The 27,759-nt window shown below is 39.0% G+C and overlaps 1 protein-coding gene and 3 non-coding genes across 5 annotated transcripts in view; 3 read left to right on the top strand and 1 right to left on the bottom strand.

The window, feature by feature from the left end:
• Nucleotides 1-1,310: 1,310 nt before the first annotated feature.
• Nucleotides 1,311-1,383, top strand: TRNAA-AGC (transfer RNA alanine (anticodon AGC)). The gene has a single exon. It is a non-coding gene; the product is annotated as a tRNA-Ala (tRNA).
• A 945-nt stretch (nucleotides 1,384-2,328) lies between these two features.
• On the bottom strand, nucleotides 2,329-2,401 carry TRNAA-AGC (transfer RNA alanine (anticodon AGC)). The gene has a single exon. It is a non-coding gene; the product is annotated as a tRNA-Ala (tRNA).
• Nucleotides 2,402-10,499: 8,098 nt separating this feature from the next.
• On the top strand, nucleotides 10,500-10,572 carry TRNAA-AGC (transfer RNA alanine (anticodon AGC)). The gene has a single exon. It is a non-coding gene; the product is annotated as a tRNA-Ala (tRNA).
• A 3,494-nt stretch (nucleotides 10,573-14,066) lies between these two features.
• Nucleotides 14,067-27,759, top strand: part of UBE2V2 (ubiquitin conjugating enzyme E2 V2) — a 29,083-nt gene continuing 15,390 nt past the window's right edge. The window contains exon 1 of one of the 2 annotated variants that reach the window (XM_074146246.1): nucleotides 14,067-14,125. In XM_074146246.1, coding sequence (XP_074002347.1) covers nucleotides 14,110-14,125 — 16 coding nt within the window. In that variant the 5' untranslated portion in view covers nucleotides 14,067-14,109. Of the gene's footprint in view, nucleotides 14,126-22,970; nucleotides 22,990-27,759 lie in introns of those variants that run through there. The other variant, XM_074146245.1, reaches the window with a different exon arrangement.

Here is a 27,759-nt window from a genome sequence, read left to right as displayed (position 1 = left end):
CCTTCCCTTTACTGACTCTGCTCCTTTACCACGGGTAATAACCCCAGGGCAGCTGTTACACTTACTAGCATTTGACCTCGAGCTTGTCTATTTTTTTTGGTCCAAGATGACAAACTCCACAAGTAACGTGATACGGCACTTCATGCTAACTTGCATGACAAACTCACAGCCTCCAGCCTTTCAGTGCCACCTAACTCGCACTAGATTTATCCTTCTTTGAAGAGAGCAGCTGCTTTTTCTGTGTTGAGGCAAGTCACATCACAGACAAGGCAGTGGAGCAACTTGAAGATAATACAAAACTCGCGTTTGCCCTGACGTCCCCTAAGAAGACCAGCTAGAAAGCAAAAGTCAAACCTGATTAAATTAGCTCATATGAGTTTACATTAGTGTTGCCAGAGTGATGCATCAGTGACCCATGTTAAATGAAAATATGTGGACAGAAAGCCTTCACAGCTGAAATTTCTCTCTCACTAGAGAAATGAAAAAACTGAATTAAGAAGGTCACGTTATTTTCAGCCATGTAGGTAAGGCAATTAAAATAGTTAATGCCTTTGTAATAGTACATCAGTGCAACCACTCTCACTGTAAACTATATTTTTGTTGTTTAAATCCAGAAAGCATTCCCTGATTCAATAACCTGCAAATAGAGCTTTGCCAATGTGCTTCTTACAGCAAAGTCAATTAGTATGACTACACTTGAATTTTTATATTTCTGAAATGTTTTTATTAACCCCATTTAAGATGCAATACAATTTTAACTGAATCAAAGTCAATACAGAAAGGTAGACGTACCTAGAATATAACCTCGGAAGATATAAATGAATGCTTTCTCTTCACAAACTATGACAAACATGAACTTTTAAACCATTATATTTATCATTTACATACAGATAAGTAGAAAAAAGTTGAAAAAGAAAATAAAAAGAACTGAAAAACGTGGTGAAAAAAAAAAATTTATTGTCCTTCAGTGACTTCTAACAGTATACTTTATAGATGTACAAAAGTCTTTTGGTATCTGCATTGTAAGAGAGGTAAAAAAAATAGTTCTTACTGAATAAACACTAGAGGAGGCTTTGTTCAGGAAAGTAAGTATTGTTATATCAAAGTAACATAGCAGAATATGCATCAGTACTACCACTTCTCCTATGTCAAGTGAGCATTCTGACTTTTATGCTAACAGGCTTTCCACGTAAATACAGTGATGATTCAGTGTTATTAAACAAGCAGACTGACTCAACAAAGTAATTATATTGAAAGCAGCCAAGCTATGATTCAGCAGAAGTAAATCCGCCTTTTATATCATGCAGTAAGGGGAATTAGCTCAAATGGTAGAGCGCTCGCTTAGCATGCGAGAGGTAGCGGGATCGATGCCCGCATTCTCCAGTGTTTTGAGCGACCGAATATCTATGGTTAATGTAAGATTTTCTTCCATAAATTGTACAGGTTTGTGAAAGAAAATCTATATAGCTAGTAATATTTCATACAGCATTTCATACAGCAAATAAAACAAGAAAAAAATCCTCAGTTAGCAGACTACACTTGTGAACTCTCTGAAAAATGATTTCTACACAAAATCATCTCATGCTGATGTTGCTATTCTGCAATATAGGAAATAAAATTCACTTCTGTCCCTTACAAGTGCATTGAATTTTAATGTGAGCATTTATATATCTTTTTAGTTTTTAATTATATGAAAAGCTAGAGAAATTGTCTATAAGAAGATGTAAAAGTATATATTTGTCTATATAATCATCAGCTCACTGTAGAATAACTGTCTCTCCAGCTATCTTACGTTTGTAGCTAGGATGGTCATGACAGACTCGTTCCTAACCTGAGTTTCAGCTGACATTCATTGTCTCACAATTTCACTCAATTTCTTCCTCAACCCCATATAAATATGCACTATAAAAAAAACAATACTGCTCATCTTTGATCAACATTAACAACTGAAATCATTCTATTTCTATGCACTATTGAGCATGTCCTTTTTAAAATTAATTTTAATGCTTACAAAACTGCTACAGAAAAATGCATCTAAATTTTAAAAAGGCCCACAACATAAGGTAGTATATACAGACCACTAAAACTGTATCACAGCCAACAGTCAGAAAAAAAACAGTGGTATCTGTCAGTGTGCTGTTGTTTCATTCTTTAAAACCCATCAACAGGAATTTCCTTCTTTTTCGTGCAGTTACCCTAATTTTAGACAAAACAGAAGTTTACAAGCCGTTTTTTTTCCAGAACAGCAAAAACATTACAACTGGTAACCAAATAAATGAAATGTAATTCACAGTAGCGAGAAAAAGTTACACACTTCTAAGTAGAAAATGGAGAATGCGGGCATCGATCCCGCTACCTCTCGCATGCTAAGCGAGCGCTCTACCATTTGAGCTAATTCCCCCTGCCGCTTATACCCTCTGTTTACTGTCCCTTGGTACTTTGGGGTTTCTCAGTGACACAGTAACTCCACAAACTGTATTGAAATTCAATCTGCTGTCTCAAGTACAAACAAAACTTTCTATCAAAAATCAAACTGCTTTTTACCCAAATATCACACTGGTAGCTGGGCAGTCAGAGTCCACTGCTTGAGTTCTAATCCCCTACTGAAGTTTCTGGTAGGCAATAACAGAACACAATTTTCCAGTGAAATGCAGAAACAATTAGGTCTTTCTTAAAGTACACTGCTTTTGACAGCCTTAGTGGGAATTTTGCCTAACATGAAATGTGGACTCCTTGATGTAACAGCATGTGTTTTATTCAGCTGAGCTGCATCTGGACAACAGAAGGTCTGTGTTTCCAAGCAACTGTAGATTTATGTTTGCACCAAACAATTATGACTGTTCAGAGAAATCTGGATATAAAGATTATGTTTTTCTAAAACAGATTTTTCCTATTCATAATCCCTCAGTGGAAGAGATTCAGCTAAATGACTTTACCCATTTCCACATTTTACAATATAATAGATGTGACTGAATAGGTGGAGTTCTTCCAGTTCTTTCTCTTGTGGCAATGGAGTTCTGGGCTCAAGTTATATAAAGGAAGAAAAAAAAAGCACCCAGGCAAATGAAACAATGGGAAACAAAGTAATAATTCACATTATCTACCTATATCTCTCCGGAATTTTTAAGGTCTATATCACTAGATCACAGAATGGTTTAGGTTGGAAGAGACCTTAAAGATAACCTAGTTCCAACCCCCCTGCCATGGGCTAGGACACCTCCTGCTAGATCCATAGACACACACACTCACACGTACATATAAAAATTAAGAATACATAATTAAAATGTAAAAAAAATATATCATAGCTATAATGAAACAGAAATGAAAATTCTGTTCAGTGCCTCGGTCTCAGCTTTGCAAGATCAGAGTCAGAAAACACAAAGAATGTAGGGTCTCCAATGTTTCCTGTTACTTGAAGTTATGTACTAGTCTTCTTTCTTTGAAAGTGACATTTAGGGGAAAAAAAAAAGTAACTCTATGATATCACACTATCTTAAAGAAAATAGAAATAAAGCCTGCAAAAGTCTTAAAACCACCTATATTATAAAACAAACAAACAGGACCCTTCTAATTGTAATTACATTAGGCTTGTACAAACACATCCCAGGCAGGAACAGGGTTTCATCATGCCAGCTTCTGAATGGCAAAGCACATCTACAGGGTTTAATTACGGGAAGTCCCAAGCAGCCTTACAACTGCACACAAACTGGCAAGTAATGCTGCCTAAACTTTTAAATTTGTTACTAAACACTGGTAGTCTAAAGGCTTTAACACAGCAAATAAGGGAAAATTTACTTAAAAACCAAACAAAACCCAGAACTACCTACAAATTAAGCAGTGACAAAATAACCTGGACAGCTACAGTATGTTTAATTCATTCTTTTAAAAATAGCCTAGCCTTCCAGTTGATAGATTTATCATTAAACAAATAAATAAATCTCCAGTTCTGTACCCAAATCTGTATTTAAAGCATCAAAGGAAATATGTACTGGATCTCTGAAGGAATTTTATGGAAAATCAGTATCAAAATATGGAATTAGGCAACAAAATCAACACCCTCCTTTGGGCAAAACAAAACCAAAAATGGTACTGTAAATCACACAAAAAGCCAGTCATTCAGAAACCTCCTCCTAGAACTATTTTGGTTCTTAATGGCCACAATAAGAATAAAACTTCAGTTGCTGATGTAGATTTCATTGATTGTTCACAAAATTTTGCCTCTGTTTTACCACCCATTCATCACTTTGTACCCAAACCACATGACAAAAACATGCCAAAAAAACCCCAAACCAACTAACCAACCAGAAACCAAGAAAACCATAAAAAAACCTAACCAAATCCTAGAAAGATTTGCTACTTTTAGCAATATTTGCCACCACCATTACCTTGTTCAAAGAAAATCAGTGCAGTCCACCTAGAAGGTAATGTATCAGTACAAAATGCTGTAATATTGATCCAAGAATCAACGGTGGAAACAGCTTTGCCAGGCAACCTAGGTAACTTCAGTTAGCGTTAGCAGCCACAATAGAAGTTTGCAAGGGCCCAAAATAATTCACATTAAACACGCTGCTTTTGTAAGAAGTAGAAAAACATAACATTATTTGTGTGTACTTACCATTTTGACATTTAAGTTAACCCAGTGCTAAGGAGGCAGCGAGCTCAGATCTCAGCTCAGAGGGAGAGCACACTACCCTTTTATGCTACTCTTTGGGTTTTCTACCTGGACCACACAAAAATCACCGTCATGATTTCAATCCATAACATCCTAAACTTGAGAGGAAAGTTGAAGTACTGAGCAAGACATCCGAGTTATCATTTTCTTTCCCTAAAAGCATCAATGGGCTTTAAATTTCTGTCCAGATAATCAAAAGGCTTCCAGATTGGCAAATATTTCATTCTGTTTCCAAATGGGAAAACAGTAAGTAATGTTTTAATACAATTATGCATTTTGGTTTGTTTTTTAGGAAAACGCCTATATTCACATTACAACTTCCTTCTCTGAATTTTCTGGAAGATCTGATATTTCTACCAACTTCATTAGGATTCCAAAAAAGTTTCAGCATCATAGGGCTCATATGCAATGCCCTCCTTGAACTAATCAAGATGGCAATACAGAAAAACTGTATTATTCATTTTATATACAATCCAGCTTCAGATACCCCTTCCAAACAAACTGTTTAATAATAGTAAAAAAAAAAAATTGTTAGAAAAGCAGTGAGATCGACTATGCCTGAATCCAAATGGGTTTGCAACCTTTGTTTTCTAAATCACTACTGTAACAATCCCAATTTTCTCCACATTCTCTGTAACTCCAGAAGGGAGAGAATGTGTGCTGGTTATGCCTTGAGCTCAGTGCAGGCCACCTGGCTAATAGGCTATCACTAAACAGCACATACAGCATTTTCCTCATGTTCCTTTAGAGGCTCTGCAGAGCCATCGACTTCCACAAAACACTGCACATTTTATTTACCTTTCAGATTTTTATCCACCTTTCAGTTTTGGTGCAAGAGTTAACAGGGGTGGGAGTGATGAAGATTTCCCTAGTTTAGAAGTTTTTAGAAGACTGAAGAAAACTAAGATTCCTACATCCTGTGGATTTTACTAAGGAACAGAACTAACTGTAACTACTCACTAAATAAGAATTTCTCCAGAATAATAGAGTAGTTTGAAGAACAATAACCTCCTCCAAACAAACAAAACACAGAAAGACCCAAGGAACTGCTACATAGAATGATCTGAAAAATACGTTTGGCTGCAATATTCAAAGATTAGAGGTTTAAGATACACAGAACTCAATGAAATTCAGTGTATGTTTAGCATCTGAGTACTTAGGTCCATATGAAAATGTGAGAGCTTGTCTTTTTTTTTTTTTTTTAATTTATACAGCACCATACTATGCAGTCATTTTAGAATTAGAACAGGGAAACCAGAACACAGGTACATTCACTAATGAAGCTACCTGCCTTACAGTATACTCAAAACACAGGTATAGCACAAAACCAACACAAGCCAGCTGAATTAAAAACACAGAAAGTTCAAGTTAGCACCCACTTCAACAAGTTCATCAAGCCATGTTATCCTCCGATTTGATTCTTCCACTTCTTTCTTGGGCTCACTGATACACTCGGTGAACTCTGTCTGAAGAGTATGAGAAGAGAAAGAAAACAACTATTAAATTTTTACTAAGGCAGTGTAAGACTGGTGGTGTGGCAGGTGCTGAGAGGGATCGAAGGAGAGCTGAAGCCAGAGTCATGGCAGTGCCCCAGAAAGGCCCACAAAACCACCCCCTCTCCTGAGCAGCAGCACCACGCGCACCGCCTCCTCCTTCAAGCGAGCACCCCCCAGGCCTCAAAACTGGATTTCGCGAGACCCACTAAAACGACCATCACGAGCAGAAGAACCCTGAGTAAAAGGCTACAAATCAAACCTCCTCCGCCAGCTTTGCCTTCCGACGACCTCAGCTCGGGCTCCCTCCGGTAAACAACAACCTCCACCGAACTCCCCGGGGCCCGCAGGTTCCCGCCTTCCCGCCCCCTCAGGGCCCAGCCTCACCTCAGCCCCGCCCCCTGCCAGAACCTTCTGCGGCGGCGCGTGCCCTTCCCAACGGCCAGTCTCTGCTCCGGGGCAACAGTCGCTCCCCCTCCGCCGTTTCTTTTCTTCTTTAGATATAGATGGCGCGGCGAAGAGGCTGTGCTGGGAGGTTTGGTGTCGTATGAGCAGGGAAATGCTGTAGCTCGGTCTCCTCCTACTCCTTGAGGCTGTCGTTGGGTAAGTCCTCAAAAGAAAAGCCTGGCCAGTGTGGTGGGACTGCCCGGTGGCCGGTTCTGGTATTCCCTCCTGAGCCATCCGGTGCTAAAATTACCTCCTCTATCCTTCTGGGAGAGAAAGCGATGTTGGAAAGAGAGGATTTTGTCCTAGATCTCCCAAATGCAGTGCCTGCAAGTTACAGGACTAACAGCTGAGTGTGTGTGTACACCTTTAAATTAACCTAAATGTTTTTTTCAGTATGTCAATTCATAATTAGTTTTATGCATTTTCCTAGGTATCGTTTTGAAGGTGGATGTTGGAAAAAGTAATTAAAAATATGTATATTGATTTCTGTTTAAGGAGGACAGAATTCATACCTTACAACCACGTTCCTAGTAGTTCATAGTACTTGAGAGCATGATTCTTAAATAGCTTCAATATACAATATATCTTTTTCTGTTATTTTCCTTATGTTCCCTTTATATGTTATTTCCTTATGTTCCCTTATATATTTCCTTTCCTTTTAAGGGGGGAAAAACCACTTTATTCTGTCCTGCAGCAGGTTTGGTGAAATTATGTAGGATAAGCTGCTCCAGCTTGCTCCCTTCTTCCTCAGTTCCTTGGAACATCTCAGAGTTTTGGGAATAACTTTTTGTTATTCCCATTTGTAGCTTTGTTATCTTTGCATTTTGCTAAGTATTTTTCCTGAAAAATAAGTAAAAGAAGGAAAAACAGGAATTAAAAAATTTAGCTTTAGGCAAGTGTTGAGCTGGTTTTCTACTGGCAAAGCTAATGCCTTTCTGTAGCTCACGAATGCTCCTTTTGCTTAATGTTGCTGGTAAAATTAGAGCTACTTTAACACTTCTCAGATGCATAAAAGGCTATGAAAAGATGTTAAAGGTATTATCTAATCTGAAACAAGATAGTGCAGACTTTGAATTATCACTTGCTCAAGTTTATAGCAGCATTTGAATTGATAGTAGCTATCTTTAAACAACTTTCTGTGAGGAAAGCTTTATCTTTTTTGAAGATAAACACAAAAATGAATTATTTTTTTTTTTAAATCCCTTTACTTCAGAATAATAATACCCAACCAGGAAGTTACTCAGGAATGCCTGGTCTAAATACGCGCTTTGCCATCACTGCTAAAAATAATTGACCCTAACCGGGGAGTAATTAGTGTTGATTAATTACCTCACTCTAAATTCCTATAGATGATCAAGTAAGCAGGTGCTATGAGGCCCAGATGAGAGTCCAAAGGTGGCTGATTCTGCATAAATAAAACCACACGAAAAACATGTGCCTTACTTCAGTTGGGTATTGTATGACAATTTCTACTACGAATGAAATGCTTGTGATAAGAAAGCTTCCCCAAGTGAGAAGTAGGGTTGCAGCTTTTTAGCTTGTTGTAACTATCCAAAGACTTCACTTTTGGGTTGATTTTTTTTTTCATTTAAGTCTGATTAGACAGTTATGTGCAGCTGATGGTGCCTTTCAAGGGGTTTCCTTAAGCTTTGTGTTACCAATAGTGGATCAGTTGTTTTAATTAACCTTCAGAAAGGAGTTTTTGAGATGCAGAAAGCTATAACGTTTTCCACTCGGTATTTTCAACACAGAAAACGTGCTGAATTTTCTGTGCATGTTCTAGCAACTGCCATAGAAAAATGAATTATTTATATAGCAAAGATCTCCCCTTACTTTACAAGTGTTACAAATATATAAATTTCATGCTGGTTTTAATCTTTAAAACAATCTAGAAACATTTAAAAAAAATAAACACAATCATTCACTCATCCTAAAAAAGAAGTAAATAATTCTTTATTTTAACTTTGGCAGGACTGGCTTTAGTATTAAAAAAAAAGGCATCTAACATCTTAGCCTTACAGATGGCTATAAATCCACAGCAGCTTTATTTCTGATCATTACTCTCACTTGCATCATTCATGCTTTTAGAGAGCTGACAACTAACTGTTTTTTGCTGAATACATTATTTTTTCTTATTGTTATTATTTCCTTGTGGCTGGCGCCGTCAGGAAATCTGTAGCAAACCTACACTGAAGCGTGCCAAGCACCGAGTGAATACTGCCACGCAGAGCAACGACAGTGGGTTACTTTCAAGTTTTCCTACTTTGTGTTGCCACCTGCCAAAGCAACCAGCTCCAGGAACGACTGATTGTGTGTGTATGCTTCTCTGGAAGTGTTCGAGGCCAGGTTGGATGGGGCTTTGAGCAGCCTGGTCTGGTGGAAGGTGTCCCTGCCCATGGCAGGGGGGTTGGAACTCGATGATCTTTAAGGTCCCTTCCCACCCAAACCATTCTATGCACAATAGCTCCAAGCCATCCATCACATGTCAGGGCTCATGTTTATAAACCAGCAGCTTTAGCGTCACCAGAAGCCAGTAAGACTATGTGAAAACAAGACAGGCCAGTTAGAAACCAGTCAGGTGGCAATCTTGCCTCCAGTCACACTCAGGTTTGTCCCCTGAGCCTGACTGAGGCATGATGGATGAGTAACACCTCACGTTCTGCTGTCGTGCTCCTGTGGCGTGAGAAATGTGGCTTAACTTAGCAAAGCGTCATCGTCGGGTGTAGTGCTGACACAGCACAGGAGCAATCCACTCTGTAAATGAAGAAATTTAAGCAAGAGAGGCGCCCAGCCGGGTGAGGCCCCGTGGCTCCCCGGGGCGGGAGGGGACGGGACAGGTCAGCCCCACGCATGCGCCGGCTCTCCTGCCGCGGCAGTGGATACCGGCGGGGCGGCGGGCCGGGCCTGGGGTGCGGGTGGGTCTGTTAATTCATAGAATCATTTGGGTTGGAAAAGACCCTTGGGATCATCGAGCCCTGTAATTAAGTTGCTGTAATTGTTCCAACTTTTTGAGAAATACCGGAAGGAAGGCTTGTGCAGTCAGGAGCTTTTTCCAAATACACAAATTGAGCTAGTAATATTAGATATCTCTCTCTCAGGCTGCATTTTGAGTTAAATACTTGCCTACAGCAAGTAAAGGGGACAATTAAAATGTTAAAGATGGCCTATTACCATACATCATTGTGTTCCTTTTATGTGATCTAGGTTTTATGCTCTGTGTCAAGTCATGCAAGCATTTGTCATGCTTGTGTGTGTTAATTTCTAAAAAATTCAGTGTTTTAAGGCTAAGTAATGTGTTAATTATAGGGAAGTGCATTTGGTGAGGTAATAAATAAGGAAAATACAGGTATGTTTTAATTTCACTTGACTGTCACCCCGGAGGCACCTTCTAAAATAATGTGTCTGTATATCTGTATACACATTTACATGTATAAGCTTTGACTATTTGTAGTTTCAAATCGTTTCAATCAGACATGTAATATTTTTCACTCATTAAACATTTCCTAAACCAGGTTTTTCATGTGTATGCCTTGAAAATTGGAAAGAACATGGGTTTCCTTGTTGAATTTGGAACAGTTCAATAAAAGTTGGGGTTTTTTTCAGTAAGACATTTGGTTTCTTGTAAATAACTTGATCTTTTGGAGAGCTTCCTGTATGAAAACAGCTAAATAATAAAGACTTGTATTGCAAAAGAGATGAATAAGGTTATTCTGGTAGCGTACATGCTGAAAGATGTATTCCATAACTCCAGCCATGAGTTGCAGTCAGTTACTGGTGAGTGGAAGGAATGACTCAGCAAGAAACAATGAATTTATAATTGAAAATGGTTGTAGTTCTCAGTAAGTCTGGAGTGTGTAACTGTAAGTTTCAATGTTTTTTTTTCAGATGGGGAATTAGCTCAAATGGTAGAGCGCTCGCTTAGCATGCGAGAGGTAGCGGGATCGATGCCCGCATTCTCCAGTGTATGTTTTCAACATTTATGTCATTATAAACCAAACAGCAGCTTTAAAAAAATATTTTTTATCTACACGAAATCTAAAAAACATTAACACATTGTTTTGTATATTGCATTTTTATCTTTCCAAAACCATATGTTTGTTCTTTTGCATACAGGGAGGGGAAAAAATACAATCCTTGCACGAAATAACAAAAGTTACTGACATTTTAATACAATGATAAATGACACATACAAATTATAGAGAAAAATGAGGGATTTTTTTAATGTGCCCTTTAACATTTGGTTTATGATTTCATCAGTTAAATTTATATTTGAGTGTATAAAGAATAAAATTTTGTATTTCTGCTGTGAGTAATGCTCACTATTTTTGTTCTATTTTGGTTGTGTAGGCTGTTAGAAGCAATGGGCCAGAATATTCTATAATTCTGTCACTTCTGGCATCCTTTACTTGTATATTTTCACATCTGTGAAATACCAGGAAATTCTCTTTGTAACTCTGTGTTTGCACATTTTAAGTCTTCACGAGATTTTTTTTTTTTTTAATTCTAATTTGATTTTTTTTCTAGGTCATTCAGGTATTTAACTGCTTGTACTTCCAGGTTGAGGCAGCATGAAGAAACGAGCAAAATGGACTTCCTGTAGATACAGTGAATTTGTGCAACCAGGATCTTGTGAGTACACTTATTAAAACAGAAAGCAGGAAACAAAAGCTATGAATTGGGTTTCAAGTTAAGGAAAGAGGAGATACAAGTAGTACCTGTGGAGAAAGTAAGGGAGCTTGAAGATCCTTGCATGGCGTGACAAGAAGGGAGTTAATCTCTGGATGGATGGGATGGAAATTGAATTTGCTTATTTCTCTTGTATGTACTGGGGAGAAAAGAGATATTGTAACTCTAAGGCTGCTTGATGCTTGTCATTAAAATGAAGCCATGTTACGGTCTTCAGGAGTCCTCTCTGGGCTCAGGTAATGATTTAAATATCTATTTGCTTGGCATGAAACTCTGTAGTAGTTTTCTGTGTCATTATTGCTTTTATGTTTTTCTGTGTATTTCTGTTGTTGCTTAATACCTATCATTTTCTCCATTTTTAAAGAGGATGAGTAATGCTGCTTGTCTTGGCTAATCAGACACAAGTTGTGCACTGCTGAAATGACAGAATTCTGTGGGATAGGTGCAGTCTGCAGTCACTTGCAGAACTACAGCTTCTGACTGTAAGCTCTCTAATGACTGTTCATTACATTTATGTCCAGCTTCCTGTAACAGGCCTCTTCTGTCTGTTAGGGCTTGTAAATGCACCATTATACAAGTAAGAGCTTTTTCTCATCCCGTGTGGTGTTTTATGTCCCTACTTCTGTAGGCAGAGTTACGTCCTCTCTAATACTGTGCTTAAATGAGTTACACAAATCTGTTACTCATTCTGTGAAAAATAATTTGTTTGTACTAAACTTGCTGGAAGATGCTGTTGTCCTATCTCTGTGTTTGTTGTATTCTGAGAAAGAAGGGGAATAATTATTCCTTACTTGTCTATCAATACTTTATTCCAAATACTACTAAAAGGGTGGGATTGAGCTTGGGAACCATCACTCTGGCAACTTCAGAGACAGTGAAGACAGCAAGAGGGCTGTCTGTAGAATCTGCACTCAAAAATCTCAACTCTGTGTAACACTGCTTTTGAATAAATTTATTCCACAACATGCTTGTCGTACATGGATTTTCTGAGCTGAGCGTACTGCAGTTCAAAGTTTTCATACAGGGGATGCTGTGTGATGTTTGATAATAAAGTTTATAAGTTTTTTTCTTGTAGCGATTACCATTACTCTGTTTTGACCAAGTTGTGAAGCAGAATTTCTATTTCAAAAAACTCTTCGTCTGTTTAAAGAGTGACAGGTGACTTCATTACTGTGTGTAAACTCTTGAGAGCTTGGGGAAAAAGGGGAACTTACAGTTTGAATTTATTCAGCTTCTAGTTGTCAGGTATCTGTCCTCAAGTTCAGTGTTGCAGCAAAATACATTTTATCACAGGAAATTTCCCACAGCAAAATAGCTGTTGCAGTCATTCAGCATGGGCTTCCTCACCTGGTGCCTTTTTGCCCTTTTGGCCCCTGATTTATCTTTATTTCCTGTGGCTGCTGCCAACCATAGGATGAGACCTACATCTAGTAGGGGAGTGGAGACATAGGCAGAGCGTGGAGTCCACTGTGTGCTGTCAGAGACTTTGCAGAGTGCAAGTTGGCTTTGGTTTGGTAATCCTACAGCCACGTGCGTACCCTGCCTCGGAAGATAGGCAGGTGTACTTGTAAGCATTAGCATAGGAGCACCTAAAAAAGACAGATTAATCCTTCTGAAAAAAAAAAAAAAAGGCACACAGGCATTGGGTGGCTGTAGTGCTCCTTTCTGGCGCTTGATCACAAATAGGAAAAGAGGAACAAGTTGTGGCATTTTATTTCTGTTCGAGGCCACAGTATTTGCTACAGTGATGTTAAAGAAAAATCTTTAAATATCATGCCTTTTTTTTCTTTCAGTATCCTCATTGTTTCCACTAAAAGAAATACTGACATAGGCTACAAAAGAGAATCCTTGTGATCAACTCATCGTGACAACAGAAAGCTCCACTGATGACTAAAATATAGCTAAAGAAACAGTTTTGCTGAACTTGACAAGCTGACTTCTGATTCTGCTGGTGTTACTATTGAAACTCCTACTTATTCCTGCTACGGAAATCTGGTCAAAACTAGTAATTATAAAAGGAAGTAGAAATCAGTGGCAGAATTAAAAGCTGTGCTAGACTTATCATTTTTATATAAGCAGAGATAGCAGCCGGTGTTTGATGTATAATGATCCAGCAAAGGGAAAGTGAAGGGTTGTTGTACGTGCGAGGGGGGGTAGGGACTCCTCGTGGGTTAGCTGGAGGAAAAAGATTTTGCATCCTTGCTTCTCGGTCGCTCGGAGGGGAACCTGCAAGCGAGTTCAAGATTCTCTCACAATCTGTAAAGCAGAGAATTACGCATGTTGTGAGATGGGAGAGGAGGTCAAGAGCAGCGCGTGGGTGTGGCTGTGTGTGGATGCGGCGTGTGCGGGCCAGTCACTTGTGAGGAACCGCTGTTGGCACCAGCCCCGCGCTCGGAACGCTCTCGGGGATCCCGCAGCGGCGGCGGCACCGACTCTCCTTCCGGGGCCATCGCCGCGGGTTCCGCATCCTCTCCGTCACGGCCGTCGGACGCCGCTCTTACCGCCCCCGCAGCCCCTCACGGGCCTCGCTCCGCCGCCCTTCTGCTTTTCGGTCGCGGTTCCCGGGCGGCGGACGCCCTCGGCGGAGCTCGGCGTTGGCGGCCGAGGCTCCCCACGGCGGCGCCCGGGACGGAGGGGGCTGCAGCCCCGGGGCGCGTCGGGCTCCACCCCCTCCCCTCGGTCCCGCCCCCCCGGTGCCTTTCCCCCGCGCTCCACAGCTGCGGGTGCTCTGTGGGAAGTGACGCGCTGCGTCAAGCGGAAGTGACGCGCGTCGCGTGCAGGCCCGGAGCGGTGGGGGGGGTTTTGGACAAGATGGCCGGATCCACAGGTCTGTGAAGGGGCTCGGTGGGCCTGGGGCTGGCGCGGGAGAGCGGGGCGCTGGGCTGGCATTGGGGAGGTGGCCTCGCAGGGCCCGGAGAGGTCTCCTTTCACGGGGAGGAGGGCGAGCTACCTCTGGTGGGAGCGACCGGAGCGGGGAGGAGGTGTCTCCTGACAGGGGGAAAAGGGAAGCCACAGGGGCGCCGGGCCAGGTTGTGCGCCAGGCACGGTCCCTGCTGTCTCTAGGGCATCGACAACCCTGTGAGGGCCTGGCCCGAGGGGTGAGTGGTGGGAGAAGGGGCTCCGGCTTCTGCAATGAATGTAGTAGAGAAGAATGTAGAAGAGAAGACTTATCTGCTGAGAGACTGGAATGGATAGATGTGTGCGTGTATAGGGAAGGGAGGAGATGTCACTAGCCTGATAAAAATGCTGGAGGAAAAAGACTTATACTAAAGATTTGTACCAGTGTACTATCTGGCAAGTATAGAGGTTGCGGTATAGCAGTATCTAAAATAAACGATTGTCTCTTTCCCTTCTTGATGCAGGGGAAAAAGGATCAGGCCCGTGTTGTGTTTTGGGGCAAAGGTGTACTTCAGTTTGGTGGTGACTGCAGCATGGTAGGGAAGAGGAGTGAAGCATCTTGCTCTCTTTCACTAGACAGGCGTTGGAGCCAAAGGGTCTGTCTTACAGGCAAATGGAAGGGCAGAGGGCTGCAAGTCATCCCAGGAATCCCATATCAGTAACTAGTATGTAGAGCATAACTATATGTTGAGCATTTGCATGGCAGAATATTGTAGAAGGGGGTGGCAAAGAAAGGACAAGAATACTGCTTCAAGTACTAAATGCAGAAGTTTAGGAAGCACAATTATACTGTCTCAGTTTTATTTCATGAGGGACTTGAAGTATAAAAAGACCTTTTCCCAGTACAAAAAGCTGAAATTTTCAGGGCCTTATTTCCCCTTTTCTCACCCCTGAGACTTTATAACTAGGATTGACAGAACTCGGGACAGGGGAATGAATTGACCTCCGTGGTCAGTCTAGGGTGAACGCTGGCCGCTACTTTATTTCTACTCCCAATCCACTGGGTCATTGAGGGATTGAGACTGTAACAAAACAGAAGAAACTTCTATGTATTGAAACTTGTCTTGGTACCCTAGTGTTGATTCTGTGAGGAGAGCTTGTGCAGGTTTTTTTGGGGTAGGAGGGTCCTCTCTACTTGGTAATAAGACTTTGGGAACATGGGGTTTACAGAGTGGAATTTGGTAAGGTTACAGCAAATTGGGACATAGAGCAACTCTGTGAAAGAGCAGTCCAAAAAGATACATTATTGCTATGGTAAACTGAGCTAGAGTGGATGTATTAGAGAAACTTAAGTATTTACTCAGCTGTGGATCGCTGCATTTTATTTTGCTAAAATTTATTGACTTACTTCCTGGTGTCTAAGTTTAAAAGGATTTTATTAACAGTTTTATTATGCAGCAACTCCCAAAGACTTCAGTTTATGTCTGGCCTGGGACATCCTTTCATGCCCAGGAAGTAAAGTTGGTTTAGGTCATGTGTGTTGAGTATTGGCGTTTGGCATCACTGTCCATTCAGTCCGGCTAGTGCAGAATATTAATTACTATAAATTTGTATAGTAAAAAAAGCTCCTTTCTTCCTACAGAACATTCAACTCCATAAGAAGAAATATTTTTTTGACTAAACTTTCTTAGTTTTACTGCTGTAAATGCTCTTCACAGTCTTACATGTGATATTTTAAAACCTCCTATGTACATTTACCCAGTGTAGTTGTGTCTCAGAAATATAGCCACAACTAGAGTTCAAAAAAAGTGGGAGATGTAGAAAGCTACTTATACATATATCTGTTTCAAACAATGTAAAGTGCTAGTGCTGCATGTATGCATTGTTCAAGAAATGAAATAATTTTAGTAAAATGAAGCAAGCAGACAGAATCATCAACAGAACTGCTGTGAAAATCAGTCGGGGCTTCTAAAGCAAAATACTTATTCCTATGGACAAAATACTGTTGGCTTTTTATTGGTATAAGCATAGGGTTTAGGGGTGGGGCTGGTGTTTGTTTCGTTCTTTCCACATAGTACGCAGAAATTTAGATTTTTAAGACTTCACCCAGAAGAACTGCTCTTGCCAGGAAGCTGCATTATACTCATTTGTGGAGGAGGGAAGGGAATGATTTGCTATAGACATAAGATTTAACTCTTCCTAGCTTTATGAATTTAATCTGCTCTTGCTAAAAAGTTCATCTTAATCCTTATTTATTTCAGAAAAAACAAATGTTTTGGTTGCATGAAGTCCGGGAATGAAATTCTAGCCCCAAGGAAGTCAACAGCAAAACTTTTACTAAGGTCAACTGTCTCAGTTTTGTCCCAGAAATTCCTTTCCTGGGCTCACTAGTATTTTGAACAATCACATAAAAAATTACATGCCTTTAACAACAGATAATTTAGTTTGAAAGTAGCTGTTCTTCAGTGTGTGCTAAAGAAACTGTGTATGTCAGCATTATATTGTTGTCAAGTAAGTATCTTACCTGCTTTCTGAAATCACCTGTATTGACTAATTTTACATGTAGATGTTGCATGTCCTAGAAATGGACATTTGTAAGCTACAGTTTGTTTGCTCTTCTGATATTCCATCTCCTCCTGCTTGAAGCTGGACCTAGGTTCTTTGTGTGGGTACTGCTCAAAGTCTGGGGAAAACCAAATTAATTTTGTAAAGAAGAGAACAGCTGTTGTTAATATAATTAGACAATTTCATACTGGTTAGCTGGAGATTCATTCTATTAATCTCTTTGACAGTAGAGAGCAGAAGATGTAATTTAACATAGTTTCAGGTTAAAAGAAATAATTTATCAAAGCATGCCATTTAACATGTCTTGTGTAACTTGAGAAAAAGAAACAGATCAATAATGTCATTAAAAGGAGTTAATTTCTGCATTTCCACAATTTGGGTTTTACTTAAAATTATCTTATGTGTATAGAATATATCTACCTAAAATGTGAATGTTTCCTAAAAGCAGTGATCATGTCACTAAGTGGTTAGAACTCAGGTGTGAAAAGATGAGAATTAAGGTAGCAGTGTCTAATACTGTGCTCTAACTATGGGCTGCTAAAGCTTTTGTCTCTTCTTCAGCTGAGGGCTTCAGTATCTTGGGGGTGGGTGAATAGAGTCAAGTTCAGGAAAATTCCCCTTGGTTTGCTGAAATTGTGCACTTGGGGGGAGGAATCAACTGATTTACGGTCAGCAATTATATGTGAGATTCCTGATGTACTTCTCGTATGAAGTCATAAGCAACCTTTCTTGAAAGTGTGCCTAATGTCTTTGAAGGAGAACAGCTAGATACCAAACAAATACTTTTTTCTGCAAAATATATACTTCTCATTTCGAGATATTCTAATCGTTAAGGATAATCTGCTTCTTTGTGTGACTTACGTTGCCCGTGCAAAAATATCTTTCCCTTTGAATTTATACATTATTGATTCTTTGACTAGAAATGTCTCCATGCTCAATTTCAGTGCCTTGTTTTCTTAACTTTGATTTTTGGCTTCTAGTTGCAAACGTTTAATGGTGGCGAAAGCAGTTCTAAGTGTGCGTGACTGCAGCTCTGAGTAAGCTGATATTAAAAATAAAGGGCTGCAAGTGGACTTGAGTGCATTCAGTTAACTCCCTGAGCTGTGAAGCAAGGACTAACTGCTACCTTTCTTGGTGATCAGGGTTTTTGTTGCTGTTTTTATAGTTTTTTTTTTTCTTCCCCTAAAATTCTCCATTGAAAAAGATTCCATAATGTGAGATAGAGTTTTGTAATGCTTTCCCTTAAATCCTTTGAAACTCTTATCCATTCAAATCAAGCTGATCTCTATCTCTTTTGTGATTAGTGGGATAGAGATTGATGGATCACCATAGCCTGTGCAGAGACTCCTAGATATTAAGAGCTATTCAGAGGAGTAATAAAGGAATTTATTCCTAAGTGGGCTGTAGAAGTAATGTTTTAAACGCTATTTTTTTCCATATAGGAGATGCTATAATTTAAGCTTTGTATCTAGAAAACTTGTGTTAAATTTGGGACAAGTAGGCTTCTGTTTTCCTCTGACTTGCTGGGTGCCTGTTTCCTCCCTCTTTTGTTGTGGTTTTTTTTTTTCCCTCCGCCGTGGAGGAAATAGTTGCCTGGTTTTTATCTAGTACGTTTTTACCTTCAAGGATGTATTACTCCCTCCCCTTTTCTCTACTATGCTGTCATCACATTGTTCACTTATCCAGACTTAAACTGTCTGAGAAGTCAGTTTAAAAGCTCTTGAGAATTTTACAGTTCTCAAAGTTTGTTCTGTGTATTTATAATGTTAGCTCTGTAAGCACAGACTTCTTGAAGCTGCAAGTAATCAGACAAAACAAAAGAAATAAAATACTGTATTCTGGGAGGCAGCAAGCACTGTGTGGGGCATTTTTCCATCCTGTCCTATGCACAAGGAATTGCAACTGTGATTGTTCTGCCTGCTTAAAAACATCTTGGCAAGCCACAAATAATTTAGAAGTGCTTCAGCTGGGTTAAGAACAATCTAGCTTACAAATGACTTTTAAACTATATATAGCCCATCACTTCTTTCCAACTTTTTGGCATATATAGGCAAGATACTCTGTTACTTCTCGGACTTTGTCTGTACTGTTTTCTTGTCTCTGTCACTGGTATTTCACAACTGTCTTAAAATACAAGCCTCAGCTTAAGTCTTTCTGCCACAGTAGCTGTGTAAGAGTATGGTCACAGACTGAACACCTTACTTCCGAGATAAAAAAAAAGTGGCCTACTTTGTAATCTTCTATTTGTTTAAGAGTTTGAAATTCAAGGATGTTATCAGGCATAGTATTAAAGCCCATTAACTGAACTATTCCATACAATCCTGGAAAATTTTAGCCTGGATGAAGATGCAACACACACAGTTTGAGGAAGATACTCCTTTCAGCAGTTGGAGGCAGATGGTCCGTACTATAAATCTAAGCACAGATGAGAAAGCTTCTCATGTGTGAGAATTAGATTTCCAAGTTTTATGAGTAGTTGGTGGAGTTGAATTACATACATATTTGTTAGTGTTTGTGTTCTGCCTTATGGCAGATTTCTCCAAAGGCAATGTTAAGTACGTGCTGTGAAGCTGCTCAGCCTCATTTTGTTGACAGACCCTTCCTGTCTCTCCTTACTCTTACATGTTTTTTCCTAGGCTATAACTTGTACTTCATCCTGACTAAAACTTTATGTAAAGTACTAGATCAGATTCAGCTACTCATCACTTAGGTTTTGTTGCCTTGCTGTCTCAACTAGCCCGTGGGAACCTCAGTGCGGACTATGGAAAGACAAGAAGGTGCTATGGGGAAAAAGCGTTCAAAATAATCTTGATTTAAGCTGTACTCAGAAGGCTTTTGCTATATGCTATCCTGCCCAAAACTGTTTTTCTTTGTATTTGTCATTTGGAAGACACTAATGAGATGGTATTCAAACAATATTTTGAATAAAATCAGTAGATCAGTGCAAAAACTTGTGAGTGCGAAGCTGTCAGACTGGTTCTGAATAACATGAGCTTCTGTTTTACAGCCTTTTCAAAAATGTGTGGTGCTTTAAGTACGTGACTAAATCATCCCTAGTTAGCATTTTGGAACAAATGGAAACTTCAACACTTACATCTTCAGAGCTCTAAATGAATCCTTTATTTCAGAAGGTTGAGAAGGATCAACTAGATTTAAAAAAAAAAAAAGTCAGAAAAATGTCTAACATCTAGATAAACTCAGTATCCCCCTTTATAAAAAAACTGTTACATTAGACATTTAAACTGCACACACACACAAAAAAATCACCTTCTTTCATTGCATTTCTTACTATTCATAACTGGACAGCTAAGTGTGTTTGCAATTTGCTTGAGTAAATCAAAAATATTTTTCCCTGTACATGTAAAAATAGTGTCCTTTACTCAGGATACCGCTAGAGTCGTAGTAAAATGTCCAGTTTTATTCATATAAACTAGAACTTTTTCAAGAAAGAAATTGTAAGCTTGCTTTCTTCTGGATGAAGTGGAATATGTGATCATGTAAATATCAAATAATTTGAACTTTTGAGTATCATGGCATGTAGAAAATAGCAGGCTGAAATGTGAGTGTCACAAAAATAATGTAGGAAAATACTTTAATGGCAGTTCTTGTTACTAAATATGTGGCACTTGGTACATTTGCTGATTACATCCATAAGTGTATGCTTATGTGTATAACTGAAAGAATAACAATGGATCACGTTACTTGTTTTACCATAGATAAAGGACCTTTATGTTTTGGAGGGAGGGTGGGTGCTGAGTCATGTTGGAAAGGACCTTCCTGCAAGTCTCAGAAGAACTGTTTGCTAATCAATGACTTGTAACCCGTTTTAGACAGCTTTACAGCTTTGCTAAACTAAATCCTTGATGCTACTCCTCTTATCTGGGTCACACATTGTATTCTTACTATTAAAGCAGACCCTGTGAAAGCCATTTCATGACAGGAGATGCTGGCCTCTGCGGGGTTCCTCTAGGCTCCCACTCCTCCTGTCCCTTTATCTGAAAAGAAATAAAAATAAATCTCATACATACTTTTTAAGCTATCTTTTAAAATATTATTTGAAACCCTTTTTCCTCTCTGCCAGCACAATCTCAGGTTTAAAATGAAGCTTTCAAAAATTGAGCCTATCTGCCATTATACCTTTCCTTTAGTGCTTTTTTGCCTTTATATAGCTTTGTGTTTGTAATAGTGGGGTTAATTTGTACTAAACAAATTTGAGTTTGGTGTTTTGTGTGGTGTGTTTTTTTTTTTTACTTCTGAGGAGAGAAATTGGAAAGATGTCTTTGATAAAAATCTTGATTCTTTGAACTATTAAATCACAATTAATATTGCTGGTAGTTTTTGAAGTGACAGATATCTTTTCTAAACTCTGTTTGCTGGTTTCCTGCCTTATGTTGTTTTGTACAAAATTGAAATAGTAATAAAATTCTCAATTTGATAAGCATCACAATGTGTCATTTTTCATAATCTTATCACTTCATATACTAAAACATATGGAAGGACAGTTGAATCATTTAATATCTCATCAGTGTTTCATTCAGTGTTTGTCTACAAAGAGTTAACGTTTAAACCCTGTTTGGCCTATGCATTTCCACCCTTCACCCCCCAAACTAAATAAACTTTAATATTGTTCATATATTGAAAGCTTTATTATGATTTTCTGGTGTTCAAATACACTTTTTTTTTTGATTAAATGTAAGCTGGGGCCCTGTAAAGCAAACTGGTATTGTCACATCTCCTTCCTCCTCACTATATACTGTGTTCTCTGTATTGTGAATGCAGCTGGTAAGATGTATCTGAAACGTAAATGAGAGAATTGGATACCATCAAATGCTGCTGCGGTGGGCTCAGCCTTGAAAATGGGAGCTGGCAGGCAGTGGACCATACTTTTGCTTATGGCCTTTCCTTTCCCAGTTAGTCTGCCTGCCTCTAAACATGCAAGTGTAAAGTGAGTTCTGTTTTCCTTTGAAGGCCTGTTGTGTTGTATTTGGCAGCTGAACCCAAAGTATGAGATGGAGGACTTCAAAATTTGCATTTAATGCAACTTCACACAGTGCAAGTATAACTACTACTGAAAAAACAGGTCAACATGCAAAATACTATTCTGTTTGGAATTTATCATTTTATTGTCTTAATATTTGGAATGTGCATAATGAAATTGAAAGTAAGGGGGGAAAAATTTGCTTCTCTAAATCTATATTCTGTCTTCAGTGAAGTTACTGTATGTTTTTTTTTTTTAAACACTAGTGTTTGTGCCCTACCCTAAAGATAGAAATACCCCCTGCACCCCTCCACGCCTTTTTCCCTCAGCCAAAATGTACATGCTGGGTTGCAATAAATGAAGGAGGCTTCTGCTGTATTAACATGGTTTCTCATTAGCTGCCTTCCTAATATAAGCTATATATAGAATGTTTATGGCTGTGGTTAGACTCAAATATAAAGGAAATTCCTGTGGAAGTTGTTTTCATACAGCCTGACTTTAGTTCTGAACTGTGTCTGTTAAGATCCCAAGAAATACCAAGATACCAGGCACCATCCCTGGAGGTATTTAAAAGATGGGTTGACAGAGTGCTTAGTGACATGGTTTAGTGGTGGTTTTTGTCAGAGTTAGGTTGATGGTTGGACTGGATGATCTTAAAGGTCCCTTCCAACCTAGACAATACTATGATTCTATGAAATGTAAGATTTCACTTAAGTGGAATAAATAGAAATTATCACCAATGTAATTCTGAAAAAGAATATTGCTTTAATTATCTTTAACCAAAAGGTAGATTTTTAAGATGAAGGTTTATAACTTTCACAGTGCTGTGACTGTTCCTTGGTTCCTGCTTGGAAATGTTCCTTGCCAACTGGTGTACCTCCATAAGAAATAAAAACCAAAACCCCAGAACTGATGAAACTTCAACTTCTTAAAGAAACTACTTAAACTTCAACGTAGTTCCTAGAATTGCACCTCCTACTTGAAGTCTTCCAACCTGTGTCCTTTCAATTTTTATTTTTTTTAAATTTTAGGTATTGTAAAAGGCAAAAGGAGTTAACCAGTTACAGAACTCCTACATAGTGAAATATATCATGTTTTATATCAATATATCTATATATATATAGAGAGAGAGTTTTAGTTCTGCAAAGAAGTGGAATAGCTGATTCCATTCTTACCAGCTCTGCTGAGTACAGGCAGTTTCTTTAATTCTTGTGAGATGGCAGTTTTCTAATGTTTAGACTTGCAGTAAAGCTGGCTCTAAATTATGATAGATGTTGAATACATGGAATAAATGGCCATTTGTTCTATACGTGTCCATTGTTGTACGTGTCCAGCTCAAGCTCTGTTTACTTGAGCTGTGAAAACTTCCCTACTACTCATCTCTTTTCTTGTTAATTCCTAAAATTAGTTGTCTCATTTGTTTGTTTCTTTTGGGATGAATAATTTCATTTTATGTGAAAATATATTTTTACCTGATTATGTCAGACTTGTTTTTCTTTTTGAACTTCTATTCCTAGAAGTTTTCCACACGTAAGCTTTGTTAGGTTAGCCGTCACAAGTCTGCAGATCTAAACTGCTGTTGCTTGCAGCTTTGCCGGTTGCAGACAGTAATGACAAGGCACCGTTCAATGAATCTGACACAATGCACACTTTAGACACTAGCAAAATGGAGAAGAAAGCATTCAGGATTGTTTTTGAGGAGTTGCCCATGATTAATTTTGAAAGCACGGGGTGCTTACCGGGTCTCTGTTACCTGTTTTCTTTTTGTCATCTGTCTGTACTGAGTGGCTTTATTAAAGTCCTTCTGTATTGTGTTATCATTGATAGAAATGCATCTGTTTGTTTTTATGTGACAAAATCAGTGATGACTGGAGTGTTCCTGTAGAAAATATTATACTTGCATTATATGGATGTCTCATCCATACATGCTAGGATTGCTCAGTGCCTTACTCACCACCCTGATCAATGTGTACGGGCCGCAAGTTGCTGCTAAATACCTTCATTTCACCATTTAAGATTATGCAGTACTTTCCCAATTTAAACTCAAAACTGTTAATGCAGAATATTCTGTTGCCCGAATTTCATTGCTTTGGGACATACTTGCTGAAGGAATGTAGAGAAAAATAGTGTATAGTAAATGTAGTTTCATGAATACTATGATATACAGAATTATGAATTTTAATTTTACTGAAGTATATCAAAACTTGGTTGGAAAGCAGTTCAAAGAAGTGAGATGTACCTGTAATTCCAAGAAAGCAGAAGTTTCAATTACCAGAAATATCAAGATGTATCAAAACCATTTAATGAAGGTATAGTTTTCTCAGTGCAGGCTTGATGTACATTCAGTATGACATGATTGGGTTGATTCACAGACTGAGTTCCACAGCAGCAATTGGATGCTTTCATAGTTACTGGGGAAAAAAAATGTATTGTTTTTCACTGAAAATGCCTATTTGCCTCGAACAAGAATCATGTTGTTTTCTTGGGTATTGGAAACAGAGCTTTTACTATGTGTGTAGTAACTTTCTTGATTTAAAACAAACAAAAACCCCCACGTTCACTGCAGAATTGCTGCATTCCACTACTAATAGTAGCAATGGAGTTCTTTTATAGACAAATTCCCATGTCCAACTTCATTAATAGGCAAGTTATTAGAAATACTTTTGTTTTTTGGAGCCAGGTTACTGTGATCAGCCTCAGGTAATTACAGTGAGCCGGGTAATACTTCTTTATAGTAGGTTCCTGGTAGTAGGTCAGCCACTTTTTTCCTGTGTATTCACAGAATATTTTACTAGGCAAAAGAGTATGTGAGCAGGGTAACTGGCAAACAAAATTATAGATTATGTTTTTTAAAAAAATAGTTTTTTCAGAGAAGAGTGTCTTCTGAAAATTTAATTCCACAGGAATTTTTTTTGCAGCCAGAATAGAATATGTTAGCCTTTCGCATTTCTCTTTCCTTTCCTTTTTGTGCATCATCCATTTCAGGGCCTATTTAAGGCTTTGGTTGTTTTATGTTCTTTTTGTGGATGTGTGGTGGTGGTGTTAGTAGAGTATTTCAGTTTCTTGCTTTATTTTGTCCAGAGCAAGATGAATTCTGAGTTGTTCAGGCTGAAAGGAACCTGTTATTTTCTATGTGTTTCTCTTTGGAATTTTGTATTTCTTCCCCTCCCTGCCCCAGGAGAAATTGTGTTATGGCTTAGAATTTGCATCCCTCCCCCCTTCCCTGTCATCAAAAAATACTTACTTTTCTGCCAGTCTGAAGCTGTTAAATGGGGTTTGAGAGTTTTTCCTTTTTGTTACCCAACTATACATACTTTTTCAGTTTCTGTTAGCTGGAAGTCAATGGACAAAACTCATACATTCAAAATTGTTTATACTACAGACTTTTCCTGACATAGCTGTCTCAGTCAGGAAGAATAGCTTCCCTGACAGTATCCTAGCTGTGTTAGCATATAGTTTACTGATAGAACTTGTTCTTGGGTCCATGTTAATATTTGGTTTTATAGCCAGTTCAAGAAGGACAGGCAGCTGCTGGAGAGGGTACAGCAGAGGGCTACAAAGATGATTAGGGGCCTGGAGCATCTGTCTTATGAGGAGAGGCTGAGGGACTTGGGTCTTTTTAGTCTAGAGAAGAGAAGACTGAGGGGGGATCTGATCAATGCCTATAAATACTTAAAGGGTGGGTGTCAAGGGGCCGGGGCCAGTCTTTTGTCAGTGGTGCCCAGTGACAGGACAAGAGGAAATGGCCACAAACTTGAATGTAAGAAGTTCCACCTAAACATGAGGAGGAACTTCTTTACTTTGAGGGTGGCAGAGCCCTGGAATAGGCTGCGCAGGGAGGTGGTGGAGTCTCCTCTGGAGACATTCAAAACCCGCCTGGACAAGTTCCTGTGCAACCTGCTCTGGGTGGGCCTGCTCTGGCAGGGGGGTTGGACTAGATGATCTCCAGAGGTCCCTTCCAACCCCATATCATTCTGTGATTCTGTCTGCACTTGCCTGAAGCCAGTTAGTGGTCCCATCAGCAAGTGGAATTGGAGTGAACAATATTTGGCAGGTCTGTGCTGGTGAAAAGCTAGAGGCGTTTCTCTCTTTGATTGCCACTACTTTTTCCAGAAGGTACACCTGAGGTCTGGTATCCAACTGAAGGACAGGAGTTTCTGTAATTTCCTATTGCTGATAAGCTGCAAACTAGTATAGAGGATGTTGTTTTACTGTCCAGCTTCTGTAAATTAAATACTCTTGTTCAGATTCTGTAAAGGAATATTTCAAAATCTTTAGCAAATATTTGATGAATTGTTTTGTCTGGATTAGAGACAAATGTTGTAGGACTGTGTAACTTTCTAAAGGGATCCTGTTTGAACGTAGCTTTGGTCCAGTTTTAGTTGAGAACTAACATTTTTTTTTTCTGGGAGGGTTGGAATCTCAGTAGGGTGGTGTGGGGTTTGTTTGTTTGGTTTGGGTTTTTTTAAAACAATAAGTGTTTTAAAAAAATAAGTATTTTTAACTTCAGAGCAATGTTTTGCTACCTAGTTCTGGCACTGATAGGAAAGTTAGTGTGGGGAGCCTGGCACTTGCTGTCAGATGTTTTTGTCTCTTTTCAGAGCATATCTAAATTATTTTCTGGAGGTTTCCCAAGTCCTTCACTGTTCCCTTTGGGCTGTTAGGGGACTAGCGTGCACAGGCAACGTAGTGGAAAAAATGTGATGAACACAGGACAGTTAGTCATAAGGGGTTGTTCTTTTCTAATAACTGTCATGTCTTATAATTTTATGATACAACTGAGCCAGTCCAATGGCTTTTTGCCGCAAAGTGCTCCCTCATCTCCACACCCATGGCTTTGCAAAGAAAGGCACTGAAAGACACAGCAGTCAGCTCTGGTATTTGTTGATCTTTCTTCCTGAGTCAATTCGGTTGATTAACTGGTTGGATTTGATTTTTGCCTAAAGGAAAACAGCTTTTTGCTAAATTAGTGTGCCAGTTTGGCTAATAGAAGAGCCTGGTTAGTGCAAGAGCAACAGAGTTTTGGGAGAAGGCATGGAACCTCTCTTGTCTTGGCAATGAGTAGTTGTGTCATCTCAGCTGCACTGAAAGGTGGTAACAGGTGATCAGAAATAAACGTAGAGCCTGTTTGCTCCTGTCTTTTATGTACTTTTTTTAAAGAGGTAAACTATTAATCTGAAGTTCTGCAGTCAGAGCCAGAATTCTGAGAAATGGTGGATTTAAGCCACAGGGGTAGGCTAAGATAATCATTGGATGCTGAAGTACATGGGGTTTGGGGATGGGGGCTGATTTCAGGTTTTTTTTGTTTGTTTGAGGCTCCATGTACCAATCAAAAGCTATTCAGTCATATGATGCAAAACAAGAAGTTTAGTAGAAGTTTATCCTGCTGCTCTTTTTTGTTTGTTTGTTTATTTTAAAAGGTTAGCATTAACAAGAGTCTGGAGCAAAAGCAAAAACCTTGTCCTCTGTAATGTAAAAGAAGTGTGATTGTCAGTTATCATCCCTAGTCTGAATTAGATATGTAAATGTACAGTTTTAATGCTAATAACAAGCCAGGATGGGACCAGAGAAATGGGCAAATGAATGTCAACAAAGCTTTTAAAAAGGATCTACACTAAAGTACGGAGAAATTATCTTCTCCTTGATATACTGTGTTAGTACTTTCAGGTAATCATATGTGAACTCTTATCTGTGAAAACAAGCTTCCACAGTAGTCTAACTCCATTAAAACATATTTTTACATCGAGGTTATCTGAGTTTTTGCTGCCATGGCACTGCAATTTCATGCTAGTACTTGTCAGATCTTTTTGTGAGCTGGGCTGGTTTGTTAAGCTGTCAGGAGACTAACCAAAATGTATAATTTTCTGCTCAGTTAGCAAGCTGAAGTAGCTCATTATGGGCTGAGATAAGTGGCAATACCAAAGCAGGAAGGAAGGTGAGGCCCATACATGAGTGATTTAATTTCCTTGTGCTGTCCTGTTACTATATTCTTTATGTTTTTCCCTGGGAATTTGGAGAACTTGGAGACAATTGTTTCTGCAATTTTTAGGAGCCTTTCCCTAGTCTGTACTATTTAAAAA

The sequence above is a fragment of the Numenius arquata genome, chromosome 4 (genome assembly GCF_964106895.1).
Source record: "Numenius arquata chromosome 4, bNumArq3.hap1.1, whole genome shotgun sequence".
Taxonomy (NCBI): domain Eukaryota; kingdom Metazoa; phylum Chordata; class Aves; order Charadriiformes; family Scolopacidae; genus Numenius; species Numenius arquata.
Note: the sequence above shows the minus strand (reverse complement) of the source record. Positions and strands in the feature narration are given on the sequence as shown.